We start from the raw sequence: 13562 nt of genomic DNA, 5'->3' as shown, positions 1-13562 counted from the left end.
TGGGTTTTTTTTTTTTTTTTTTTTCGGAATGGTTGATGATGTTAGAGATGTGGTATTTGTTAATTTGCAGTTTTTGGTATATAGTCGTTAATCACATTGTTTATGTTGGATAGATCTGAATATTGTCTGCATGTTATTTGTTAGTAAGTGCAAAGATTGGATTTGGAAGTTGCTTACATGCTCCACTTTGCTGGTAAAGAATGTTTTTAGATATAGATAAACTAACATTCTTTTGTCGGAGTAGATTTGTTTTGTTAATGTAAAATATTAAAATTCTTATCTTGATATGTTTGTTTCTGTGGCATACCTATCATTTTGTTATATTTTCTGAAGTTTTTCTTTTCATCTTTCATCTGGTGCTGTTTATGGTTATGTGTTTCATCTTTGCTGTTCCCATCTATTTATAGTTCTCATCAAGTATATACTCTGTATAGTACTAGGTTGCAACGTTGTCACTACCCCATATAAAATTGAAAAGAAAAATTAAGCACTGCAACACAAAGAAGAAATCGAAATTAAAAGATGCATCTTTACTGGCATTTAATTTTGCAATTTCTTGCTCTAGTTCCTTTATGATCTAACTCCTTAGCATGATTAGCTTTTGAACCTCCAGCCAATCATAAATATAAAAGTAGGCTGGCTTCGTGTTGAATTCAACTTTTGAACAGCTTGGTTTTCTTATTTGTGGTATCCTTTCAAGCATTCTTCTCTTCAGTCTTTATACAAGTTTAGTTTGTTTCATTGACGCATTCTGCTACTAATTGTTATGATAGATTAGGGTTTTGATTGGCAAACACATAAGAATATCATTCTACTCTTCAAGTGGCTCATTTGTTTCAGCATGTTATTTTGTTGCTGACTTTCCAACTAGGAATGCATAATATTACTTGTATTTTCTTCACTTCTTTAATCTTCAATGATAATAAATTCAGTTATGAGGGTAGATATGATTTGCTTGTATCAATTATTCATGTTTCAACTGTCAAATGCACGACCTGTTGAGCTTTAATGTTCATTTTTACTTGAAGCTTAGGTGGTAGAGGTTCTGAGTTGCACTCAACAATGTTTATAGGGAAAAAACATGCTTACCTGTGTAAATTTTTTCGTTGGGCTAGTTGGATATGTGATATGATAACCTATAAGCCATCCTTAACAAAGTTTTTTTTTTTTTTTTTTTTCTCATAAGATAATCTTCTAATTAAGGTCAGAGCAATTTGCTTACACAAGGTCAAGAATAGCTACAAAATGTAGTTTATTCGTTTGTAATGAGCCAGTCAGCCAATTTTTAATTATCTTATCTTATCTTGTCTCTTTGTGAACATTTCTTCCCCTTATTATAAGAGAGGGCATGTTATTGTGCATGTGACTTGAACTGAGGTTTAAAAGGGGCATGAATCACATATAACCATGTAACTCGTAGGAAATGAGCTCTTTGAAGCAAAGGAAACCTCAGGATACATTTCTAGGAAAGGATACATTTCTAGGAACATGTAATATTTAGCTTTCAAATGTATAATACATTCCAATTGCTTTAGCGATGAACATGTCTAAGATAAGAAATCTTTATCCATTCAATTCATTATGCCCGGTAGTCTTTTGTTGTTTTTCTTGCTTTCGTTGCAGTATGGATCATGCTTTAAACCTTTCCTTAACTTTTCCCAAAATAAGTAAAATAAGTTAAGACAAACGATATTATTTATAGAAATACCTTCGTTGTAAGCATTTATTAGATTCTTAGTTCGTTCAAAATGTGATTCAATTTCTGTTATTCATTTTGGTTTTACAGGATTTTGATTAGTACATGAACTTGGTTCTGGATGATGCTGAAGAAGTCCACATCAAGAAAAAGACCAGAAAGTCATTAGGTGATTTATTTTCTCATTTTTTTTAGTACCTCTGATCCAATGCCCATACTTTAAATTCTTTCTGTACTTTCACAGGAAGGATTCTTCTCTAAGGAGACAACATAACGAATTTCTTTCACATATTAATGAATTTCTTTTTCTAAATTGCAGAGGCAAGTGATTATTCATCCAAGGGACGATTTATATTGGCATTGCGTGCCTTCTAATCAGTGTGTTGATTGAGCCATTTAGACTATGCTACTATCTTTATATACCGGATGGATTTCATGTATGATGAGCTGCTATAATATTGGCATAAGACATTAGATGGTACTCCATTATGAATATTTTTATCATTTTTTAGATGACAAAAAATATGTCACGCCTATATTATTTTGACAATAAAAAATTTGTCGTGTACAAATATTTGTATCAAAAATTATTTGTCATGCCATAGAATTTTTTACAAAATTGTTATCGCTATTATACAGTCTTTTACAAATAATATTGTCATTTAAACAAACAAACATGTTGTCAAAATAAAGTCACTATTAAAATAAAAATAAGGAGCAAATAATTTGGTTATCATTCACAATTTTGACAAAATAAATTTTGGTATAATATATTATTTTTTTACCATAACACTTATCAATTATCATTTCGTCCTTAAATGTAATTCATTTGTAATAAAATATTATTTGTAGTGACAAAAATTGTTTTCTATTGTCACAAATAATTGATCACAATAACTAGTTTAAAGTGACAAATTATTATTGTCACAATAAATGATCAAAGGTTTTTTTGTCACTATACACTTGAGAGTACAAGCTTAATGTAATCAACCTGGTGACCAATATAATTCCTCACATTAGCGAAATGGTCACATTGCAATACACCAATGGCGACGGGTGTGAAATTAGGCAAAGAAGACAGTGCATTTTATGAACAACCTTCACTTTATCGTAGCATTGTAGGTGGTTTGCAGTACCTCACTCTTTCCAAACTTGAGTTTGCATTCTTTGTCAATCGATTGAGTCAACTTCTTTAGTCTCCCACCATTGCACATTGGACTACTTGTAAGAGAGTCATTTGGTATATCAAGAGAACTCTTTCACATGGGTTTAATTTTCAAAGAAATCCAGAATTCATCCTTGAAGGATATGCTTATGCCAATTGGGCTAGTAATGTAAGTAATAGGAGATCGACAAGTGGATATAGTATCTTCCTTGGAGGAAATTTGGTGCACTAGGTTTTTAGGAAGCAGAAGGTAGTTTCTTTGTCTTCAACAGAGGCTGAGTATAGGTCTCTAAGTCAAGCTGCAACTGAACTTGTTTTGATTCAACATTTGTTTCAAGAACTTGGTATAACTATTAATAACACTCATGTTTTGTGGTGTGACAATATAAGTGCTAAAGCCCTTTCTTCTAACCTTGTATTCCATGCACGAACTAAGCACATTGAGATAGATGTGCATTATGTTCAGGAGTTAGCAACATAAAAGAAGTTATGTAGTCAATATGTTGGTACAGAATATCAAATTACAGATATTCTAACCAAGGCACTTCCTAGTTTCGGATTTCAAACTCTCAGAGCCAAGTTAAAAGTAGTTTCTGAGATAGGTAATGAGCAAGACAGAGGTCTTAATAAAGATAACATTTTGTTTGATGAAGATGAAGATTTAGTTGTTAGGAAGCGATTTAACCCATGATAGCAGAAAACAAAAATAAAACAACGATCGATTTCATTTTAAGCCAAGATCAGGATACAGATGTTACAGATAATATGTTAAATAAAATATTATGTAGTAATATAAAAGATCAAAGTAAAGATTAGAGTTTATACACATGTTTGGAGACTCCTTTAAACTTGTCTCTGATTGGGATCGCTACCGATTCAAAATAGAATCGAACTAACGGTAGTCAACACGAAGATAAATTGAAGAGCTAAAGAGGGATTTGCTATATCCTCTTTAGCCTCAAGAATCAAGAACAAGAATCAAATAAATTTGATTCAATCAAAATAAAGTGGCATAGGGTAAAGAGAAAGGGGCTGGAGCTTTTCAATCAATGAATATAAAAATGACTTAATGAAAAGTGTTATTTAATTCATGGAACACATGCACTTGTATAATGTATGTGAAACCCTATTCCACTTAGGAATAGGCTTATGCACCAACCCAAACAACCCCTATGTCCAAACAGCCCCATTTAAATATTGTTATTTTAATTATTATTATTTCAATTCAATTCAATTAATATATATAAAATATATTAACATTTAACAATAACAATAAAAATAATTTATTTAAATATATGCGTACACATATTTAAATATAATCTTGCTTGTTTAATTTCAATATCAAATTAAATAAAGGTAACAACCTAAGCAAATTTAATTGCACTGTGAGTTACCAAAATACCCTTTTGTCTAAAAAGATGAAAACACCATTTACACAAACTGATTCTTAAATTATCTTCTATATGTGTGAGTCGTGGGCTCCTCATCATATTAGCAGTGTGTAGTATTGTGATTAATACCAATTAATCGTCTCACTACACAAAGACCAAGATTGACCCCTAGCAAGGCATCATGGCCACCCGATACCAATAGATTCAGATTCAGCAAAGTAGTTACCTATCAACGATATGGTTATTGTACAATTCAATCCTTTCATCATCTGTTAGCTCATCGAAACCAAGACACAAAAATAATGTCAACCTTAGTTACTCTCAATATGTATATATTCAGTTATTAGACCAATGACTGTAATAATAAACAGGATTGAGCAACAACTCAATCCCACTGTGGCCACAGTTTTAGTGTCATTGTCATTTACTGAATTGTGTCGTGAGATAACTTCTCCCGTACCTAGGAGTGATGAATCCTTTGTCGATCCACCATAGTCTTGATACACTCCTTGATGCAGTCAATTACTACCGTATTAACTACTCTGAATAGAACTGTGTTGGGCTAGTGTCAAACTACACCAAGCGGTGCATAAGGCACTCCGGTGATCTCAAGTCTAAGGATCACATGCACCATCATTCGTTAGAGGATTTGTTCCTTAGACATTGAGTTGCACCATGTTGTCACAAAACAACCTTGATAAGTGATATCATTCACTGCCTTTCGATAGGGTCATTTAATACTATGATAGTCTTACCGTATTATTTGTGCCCTTACTTCAGAATAATACTGGAGCTACGGATGTTTCTAGAATGACCACCATACGTGCTCATAGGGTTCTTTCTATCAAGATTTAAAACACTTGATATCCTAGTCATGGTTCTACCATTCTAAGGACATATATCAATACATATAATATGATGTACGTGACATAGAATAAAATGCATTTTTATTGATCATTGAACATTATTACAAATAGTTAATTCTACAATAAGTGATTGGTTCTATGGCACCTACTCTAACATTAGTTAATTTGAATTCCAGTCATGGAGGCAGTAGTTTAGTTGTTCTTGATAAGTCTTAACCAATTCATAGATTCATGGATGTTGGTGCTCTCGTGCCTAAGTTATTAATGTGTTGTAGATTTTGGACCAGGAGTGTTCAGTTTTCTTATCAGTATCTCTATTCAGGTATTGAGTATTTCTTCTTGCTTGCCTAAGTATTGGCTTCTAAGCCCTAAAGTTTCTTGTTCATACCTAAAGTTGTTGCTGGAAATTCTAAAGTTCTTCGCTGGGCTGAGGAGTTTCATAGAGAGTTGTGGTTGCACTATGAGGTTGCCGTATGAGGTCCAACTTAAGGGGCAATATTACTATCTGCTGGTACATTATGATGTCCAGCTTAAAGGGAAATATGATGTCCAACTTAAGGGGAAATGTTAGTATAATGGTATGTGATTGTAAGAATTAGGAATGGTACATGTTAGTTTGGAAAATGGATATGGGGTGTATTTTGTAAGAAAGTAAGGTAGAATATTAAACATCAAAACTCTACCGTTTTGATGTTATGGCATAATATAAAATAAGCCATCTCCTTGTACCTTTATTCAGTTTTGAGAATATTCAACTAACTTCTCCAAAACTCTCCTCTTTGCTCTCTATCTCTTTTTTGCTTCTTGATTCTAAAGTCATTCATATGTAAATTAATGAGTGGTAGAGGAATTGTGTGACTGAGGCTGTACGAACTTATGGTTCATTCATGGCCTATGCCCCTGTTGTTTGAATCTAACCACCCAATTTTCTTAATTCCTTATCTTAACTTATATAACAGAATAAAATTAATCATCTCTCATCTCAACTTCTAGGATATGAAAATGTTAAGTCATTTATTATCATATACTACTTCACTTGGTTTTCGAGTTAAATATAAATTCTAGCAAAAAATAAAAACAACTATGGTTCATCTCGATTAAATATGGGAAAAATTTACAATCCCCCTAAACTTTATCTTTACTACACAAAGGTTTAACAAATTAAAAATATCATTTCAAGTGCTTCTTGATCAAAGTTGACCAGAAAATATGAACTTAGTCTAAAACTTCTCTGAAAGAAGGGTTCTTCATCTTCACACGTAAATCCTCTCTGAAACTCAAACCATTATTTTATTCATGGCCGGTTTGGCAAGCAATCTCACCCATTTCTCTCTGCAAATCAAAAGCAATCAGGCAATAGTTAAATAACATAAAAAAGGCTAAAGAAAGTTATCACCTGGATTTAAAACTTAATTATCAATGAAATGAGAAGAAAATTAACCTAAATTTCAAATTCTTCTGCCTCTTTTGGTTCCAATTTTTGTAAATTAGACTCTAATTTTCAACAGTCTACTTACTGCTTCTTTTATGTTGATCCTCTCCAGAGTTGATTCTCTTGTGCACTCTACAGCCAAACTCAAGATGGATGATACACATTCCTCCTTTCTAGAGAAATGTTCATCATCCCTTCTTAGCAAATTTGTGTCCACAACTTCCATTATTGTTCTACATAATGATTCGCCAACCCAGGTCCTTAAGCTCATTCCTTCAATAAATATTTCATCTGTTGGTTTCTTCCTTGTAAAGGTTTCCATAAGCATAATACCATAGCTGTATACATCCCCTTGTCTAGATATTTTTCCTTCTCTTCCATATTCTAATAGTGATCACATGCACTTTCATAGTTATTGGAAAGCAAAGAAAATTTAATGGAAAAAATAAAAAATAAAACATACTGAACTAGAAACAGTTACCTGGAGCCATATAACCAATAGTGGAAAGGGTCTGTGTTTGTGTCATAGAGCCTTCTTCACCTAAGAGCTTTGCAATACCAAAATCACTCAAATGTGCAACCATATTTTCGTCTAGCAAGACGTTGCTAGGCTTTAAGTCACAATGAATAATGGGGACTGAATAACCAAAATGGAGATATTCCAAAGCTGATGCAACATCAATCATTATGTTCAACCTCTGTGAAATATCCAAAACGTTGTTGTCAGAATAAAAGCACTTCTCAAGGCTCCCGTTAGGCATGTACTCTAGTATCAAAGATTTAAAATCATCATTTGAACAGTTGCTGATGATTTTGACAAGATTTCGATGATGAATATTACTCAATACCGCACATTCAGCTTCAAAACTTGTAAGCGCTTCTCCAAAATGCAAGTGGAATACCTTTACTGCAAGCTCCATCCCATCATGTAATCTTCCTCTGAAAACTGAACCATAACTTCCTCTCCCAAGCAGGTTGTTCTCACTAAATCCATGTGTTGCTCTCACAAGTTCATGGTAAGAAATTCTTCTCCATGTACGTTGTGGATACATCTCAACATGTGTAGGTGGCCTTGTTCTCTTTTTTCGGCATTTCATCAACACAAAAATAAAAACAAAGACAACCAATGTGAATGTAATGCTTAGTGGCAAAGCAATGAACAACATAACTTTTCTTGAACTTGACTTTCCATGTGTTCTGGTTTTGCATAGTGGAACATGCAGTCGAGAAGAACCACATAATGCAAGGTTCCCCATAAATGATTCAATTGAGAAATTTCCAAAGCATCCTCCTTTAGGAATTTCACCGCTTAGTTGGTTGAAAGATAAATTTAGATATTTAAGGTAAAAAAGTACCTCTAAAGACTTGGGAATCAATCCAGAAAGATTGTTACTTGACAAATCCAAGAATTCCAAGCTTTTCAAGTGACCAAATGTTTCAGGAATTGAGCCTTGTAATCTATTGAATGCTAAGGAAAGGTTCTGTAGATTTTCTAGGCTGTCAATAACAGTTGGAATATTTCCTGAAAGAATATTCCTTGACAAATCTATGTTTATTGCAACCTTAAGATTTCCAATCTCTAATGGAAGAGATCCATTCAAAGAATTTGATGACAAATTCAAGTACAAGATATCCTTAAGGTTCCACAAAGTTGAGGGTATAAAAGAAGTTAATTTGTTGAAACCTAACGACAATTTTCTAAGTGTACTGAGATTACCTAAGCATGCAGGTATGGATCCATAGATCTTGTTACCACCCAATAGCAACTCAAACAATTCATTCAATTGACAAAGACTACTTGGGATGAATCCTTCCAATTTATTACGTTCAAGATTCAAACCTTGGAGTTTATGTAATCCACCAAGTGTAACTGGAATTGATCCAGTCAATTCATTGTCTTCCAATTGTAAAACTATCAAGTTGTTTAAGTTTTCAATTTCTTTGGGAATGTTTCCACTAATGTTGCATTCATTCATGTATAAACTTTCCAAAGAAACAGAAAGATTGCCTATGGAACTTGGAAGGATGCTATTCAGAGGATTTCCTCCTAAAACTAGATGCCTTAAATTCTTGCAATTTGTCAAAGGAGAAATTAAACTCAAATCTGGAGTAGAAGATGTCAAGTAATTACCAGATAAGTAAAGCCGCTCAAGATTTTTTAAGTTACCAATTGTTTCTGGGATGAAGCCTGAGAATGAGTTGAATCCCATTTCTATAATAGAGAGCTTGGAAGCATTGGTAATGAAACCAGGAAATGGCCCAGTGAAATTATTATCTCCCAAGTAAAGCTGCTCAAGGTTTGGAAACTCTGCGGTTGATGGAGGAATTCCCGAAAGCTTATTGAACAAGAATGAAAGGGCTTTCATTGTTGAGATGTTGAAAATAGCAGATGGGACAGGACCCACAAGGTTGTTCAATTCAAGATTTAAATGTTCAAGATTACGAAGATTACCAATTTCATATGGTATCTCACCTGAAAAATAAGAGTTCAATTAGTGAATTAGTTTACAACAAGAAGAGATTCTTAAATAATAACATAAAATTTGTTCAAGCGACGATGAATTCATCGATTAATGTCAAGTTCCCAATTCTCTTAGAATATCTTTCGTTATTGTCCAAACTGTATGGAATTGGATTTGTGAGCTGGTTAGGAGAGATATATACATATATGCCTTCAAAATTAGGCAGATGTTGACACCTTTTGTTCGGAAGGCTATTATCCACAAATTTCGTGTAAATTAAAGAAGAAATGTTGAAATAAGTGAAGGAATAGTTCAATTATTGAATTGGATTACGACAAAATGTAATTATTCTATTATAACAAAACAAAAAAAAAATAAAAATAAAAAAATAATTGAGAGAGGTTTATCTTGTACCTATCAATTTGTTGTCGTCAATAACTAGGTACTTGATTAATGTCAACTTCCCAATTTCTTTTGGAATTTCTCCGACAAAATCAATATAAATAAGCAATTGTATTGTTCAAAAAATTTCTAAAAGGAAAATTTGTAAAAACATTTATAAACAAAGTTTCATATAAAATAGCTTGGAGGTTATTGTATCCAAGATAGATCTCTTTAAGCTAAGTCAAGTTTCCAATTTCTTTCGGAATGGTTCCTATGAAACAATTGAAAAACAGGGATAAGCCTTGCAAATTTTTACAATTTGATAACGAGGATGGGAGGATTGGGAAGATTATCAATAATGCTTTCAGGGAGTTGTCCACCAGATAATTTATTTAAACCGAAAGTAAGGTGTACCTATCAATTTGTTCTCGGCAAGACTTAGGAACTCGATTAATGTTAAGTTTGCAATTTCTCTTGGAATATGCTCTCCGAATTGGTTACCATAAAACTACACAAAACGAAGCATTCTACATTGCCCCAAACTGTGTGGAATTGGACCAGTCAATTGATTATGAGACATGCACAACGTTTCAAGATTAGGAAGATGTTGACACANAAACTAAGTAGCTGCAGTGAAGATATGTTGAAGATGGAGGTGGGAATGGAACCCGAAAGCTGATTATAATCAACATAAAGTGGTTGTAACGAAGACAAGTTGCCGAGAGACTGAGGTATAGTCCCTGGGAATTTGATTTCATTCAAACCCAAAAATTGAAGTATGGTTAAGGAGGCCAACCATAACGGGATTTGTAAATTGAAGTTATTGTAACTGAAATCAAGGTATTTAAGACGACGTAATTGAACTAACTCATCAGGAAGAGAGCCATAAAAGCTGCTGTTCTAGAAGCCTAGAATTGTGAGGAAAGAAAGATTTCCCAGTTGAGGAGGAATGGGGTCTGTAAGATTAAAGAAAGAAATATCAAGAAATGTGACTGTATGGTGACGGGCACATACAGTCACATTTTTTGCATTTTCTTTGGGAATATATTTATATATATCTATACACATAGATATATATAAATATATATACCTTGGAGTTTATTGCCGCCAAGATACATCTCCTTAAGCTGGGTCAAACTTCCGATTTCTTTGGGAATGACACCTGTGAAATAATTGAAAGACAGGGATAAGTATTGCAATTTTTTGCATTTTGATAAAGTGGACGGTATTGAGCCCTGGAGCATATTAACATGCAAGGCAAGCACTTCCAAACTAGGAACATTATCTATTTAAACCGAAAGTAAGGTGTACCTATCAATTTGTTCTCGGCAAGACTTAGGAACTCCATTAATGTTAAGTTTCCAATTTCTCCTGGAATATGCTCTCCGAATTGGTTACCATAAAACTACACAAAACGAAGCATTCTACATTGCCCCAAACTGTGTGGAATTGGACCAGTGAGTTGATTATAAGACATGATCAACGTTTCAAGATTAGGAAGATGTTGACACATGTTTTCTGGAAGGCTACCGCTTAGGCTATTATTTGAAAAGTCCATGAAAATCAAAAAAGAAAGGTTGAAGATAAGTGAAGGAATAGTTCCCATTAAGGAATTATTTAAGAGTGATAATGTCTCCAATATTTTCAGATTGCCAAGCTCTTTTGGAATCTCTCCTACAAAATCAATATAAACAAGCAATTGAGCTATTTAGAAAATTTCTCAAAACGGAATTAAAAAAAAAAAAAAATTGTATAAACAAGATTGCTTTTATCTATACACACAGATATATATAAGTATATATACCTTGGAGTTTATTATAGCCAAGATACATCCACTTAAGCTGGGTTAAGTTTCCGATTTCTTTCGGAATGGCTCCTTTGAAATAATTGAAAGACAGGGATAACTTTTGCAATTTTTTGCATTTTGATAAAGTGGACGGTATTGAGCCCTGGAGCATATTAACAGGCAAGGCAAGCACTTCCAAATTGGGAAGATCATCAAAAATGCTTTCGGAGACTTCGCCGGATAATCTATTAAAACTGAAAGAAAGGAGTTTCAGTCGACGTAAGTGAGCCAACTCCTCAGGGAGGGAGCCATAAAAGCTGTTGTTCTTGAAGGTTAGCGTTGCAAGGAAAGATAGATTTCCTAGCTGAGGAGGAAGGGTGCCTGTGAGACCAAAGTTAGAAAAATTCAAAGCTCTAACTCTATGGTGACGGCCAGCACAAGTGATGCCAGTCCAACTACAAACAGAAGAACTTGTGGACCAATTGTTAGCCAATATATTGCTAGGATCATGGCTTATACGAGCTTTCAGAGCAAGAAGAGCTTATTTGTCTGTGGAAATGTCGGTTACTTCCGCATTAACAAAGGAAAGTGTTGAAAAAGGAACTAAGAAAGCTAAAACAATGCAGAGGGAAAGGTTTCTCTCCATGGGATTAGAATGTTACGTGGTTTTAGTGTGGGCTTGGGACATGCGCAATTACACAAGAGTGATACTTATAAATAAACAACGGATGATTATTTCCAAAATTCAACGTCATTGTGTCCCCATCTCTCTTGATATTGATTGAAGGAGAAACGCTTGCCTCATAATACATTTTATACATTGTAAAAATCTTGATAACATTAATTACGTCCAATATTTACGTGTAAAAAATGGTGTAAAAAAGAGGGTAAGTCAATGATTAATTTTTTGGGTCATGCAATAAGAGATGTGATAGGAAGTCTTATTCATCGCCTAGACGATGAAACAATGAGATGCAGAAATAATTGTAGCAAAGACAAAAGTAGAAAGATTGTAGTCACCATAACAGGGGTCCAATTTGTATTGATAGAAGCCTATTGACTTGTAAATTATTTAAATTTTTTTTGAGAAGAATTTCCTCTTATCTCTCCGGGAGGTGTTGGGTGGTTCTCGTTTGTTTCCCTGGACAAGCAATCAAGCAATAGATATAGTCAGTTGACTCAGCTTCTTTCTACAAGTCACCATGGCAGCTAGTGTAAGTCTTGTTCATATATCATATTCAAAAATCGTTTCCAAAGGGCAAGAAAATGTTGCAAACAAGAAAATCCTTTTTAACTTAGATATTAAGTTGAGAAACGTTTATCACCTCAATAAAATAGTAACTGACAGAGATTAAGTAATGAACATAGACCAAAACAGAGGAAACAAAACTAAACATTAGCAAGGTTATATAGATATCATGAATGTGCACATTATTAAATATGTTATGCCCAGGAAAATAAAGGGCTGACGCAGGAGAGTCACGTTAAGGGTGACCTGCTCCCGTCAGGACGACACGCACACGTCAGGCCTGCAAAATAACACGGAGCTTCCACGCGTCCATTCCTCTGCAGCGAGCCATGCGGAGTCAGCTTGGAAAAAGGAAAATGGGACGTAAAGCCGGATTACATTCTGACAATCACACCAACCCATGAATTTAAGGATGATTACACGCTTCCCTTTGAGATAAAATGAAGAAGACTTCTCCATTAGAGGGATTCGGCCATTCATTACCAAAAAACAACTCTCTCTCTTGTAAAAGAAAAAGCATATATCTTTCATTGACTCTTATGTACGTCAGTCCGCGTAGCGACCTAACCCACACCAACATCAATGCAAAATCAGTGGACGTAGGACTTGCTACCTTAGCATCCGAACCACTTTAAAAACACTCTTTTCATTTATTTCTTTAGGCACATCCATTGCTACGTGCATAAAATTCACAAAACAGTGTCACCCACGTGATAATTGGTTGGTGCCAAAAACGAGCATCAACAGTTTGGCGCTAGAAGGAGGGGCCTGATTTAGCGTCTATCCTTCATCAGGGAAACCTTGGACCTACTGGTCTCACAGCTACAATGGCCCGCCAATCTGAACCTGAGCAGGGGAATCATCATGCTGAAGGAGTCCCCCAAGCCCAGAGGGGCGTCCCTTCCAACATACCTCCAGTTTCGCAAAATGCTGTTGGGAACACCCCAACAGCTCCGCAACTGGACCCTGCCGTTCGAAGCTACCTGGAGAGGTTCGACAATACTCTCCAGACGGTCAACCAGAGGTTGGACCGTCTGGACCAAGGCATGTCGTCCGCGACAGCCAGTGCGGTGCAACCGCCAAAAACGCCTGCAGGTCGCACGAAAGCGCGGCAAAGGGAAATAGCCCGTG

The 13562-nt window shown here is 34.7% G+C and overlaps 1 protein-coding gene across 1 annotated transcript; it reads right to left on the bottom strand.

Moving 5' to 3' along the window:
- Nucleotides 1–6214: 6214 nt before the first annotated feature.
- On the bottom strand, nt 6215–11228 carry LOC116112734 (putative receptor-like protein kinase At3g47110). The gene is made up of 5 exons (XM_031398846.1): nt 11201–11228; nt 10487–10558; nt 7032–9023; nt 6560–6934; nt 6215–6450 (listed from the first exon to the last, which is right to left on the bottom strand). Exons 1-4 carry the CDS (start codon nt 11226–11228, stop codon nt 6606–6608), a joined length of 2421 nt encoding a protein of 806 aa, XP_031254706.1. The 3' UTR covers nt 6215–6450; nt 6560–6605.
- Nucleotides 11229–13562: the final 2334 nt, after the last annotated feature.

Source organism: Pistacia vera, unplaced genomic scaffold (genome assembly GCF_008641045.1).
Source record: "Pistacia vera cultivar Batoury unplaced genomic scaffold, PisVer_v2 Contig666, whole genome shotgun sequence".
NCBI lineage: Eukaryota > Viridiplantae > Streptophyta > Magnoliopsida > Sapindales > Anacardiaceae > Pistacia > Pistacia vera.
Note: the sequence above shows the minus strand (reverse complement) of the source record. Positions and strands in the feature narration are given on the sequence as shown.

Bases quoted from the DNA above. Each gene is read 5' to 3' on its own strand.
- LOC116112734 (XM_031398846.1), bottom strand. From the start codon at position 11,228: ATGTATCTTGGCTATAATAAACTCCAAG. The intron at 10,559-11,200 runs GTATATATACTT...ATTATTTCACAG, and splicing joins TGGCTATAATAAACTCCAAG to GTGTCATTCCCAAAGAAATC. The intron at 6,935-7,031 runs GTAACTGTTTCT...GATCACTATTAG, and splicing joins TATTGGTTATATGGCTCCAG to AATATGGAAGAGAAGGAAAA.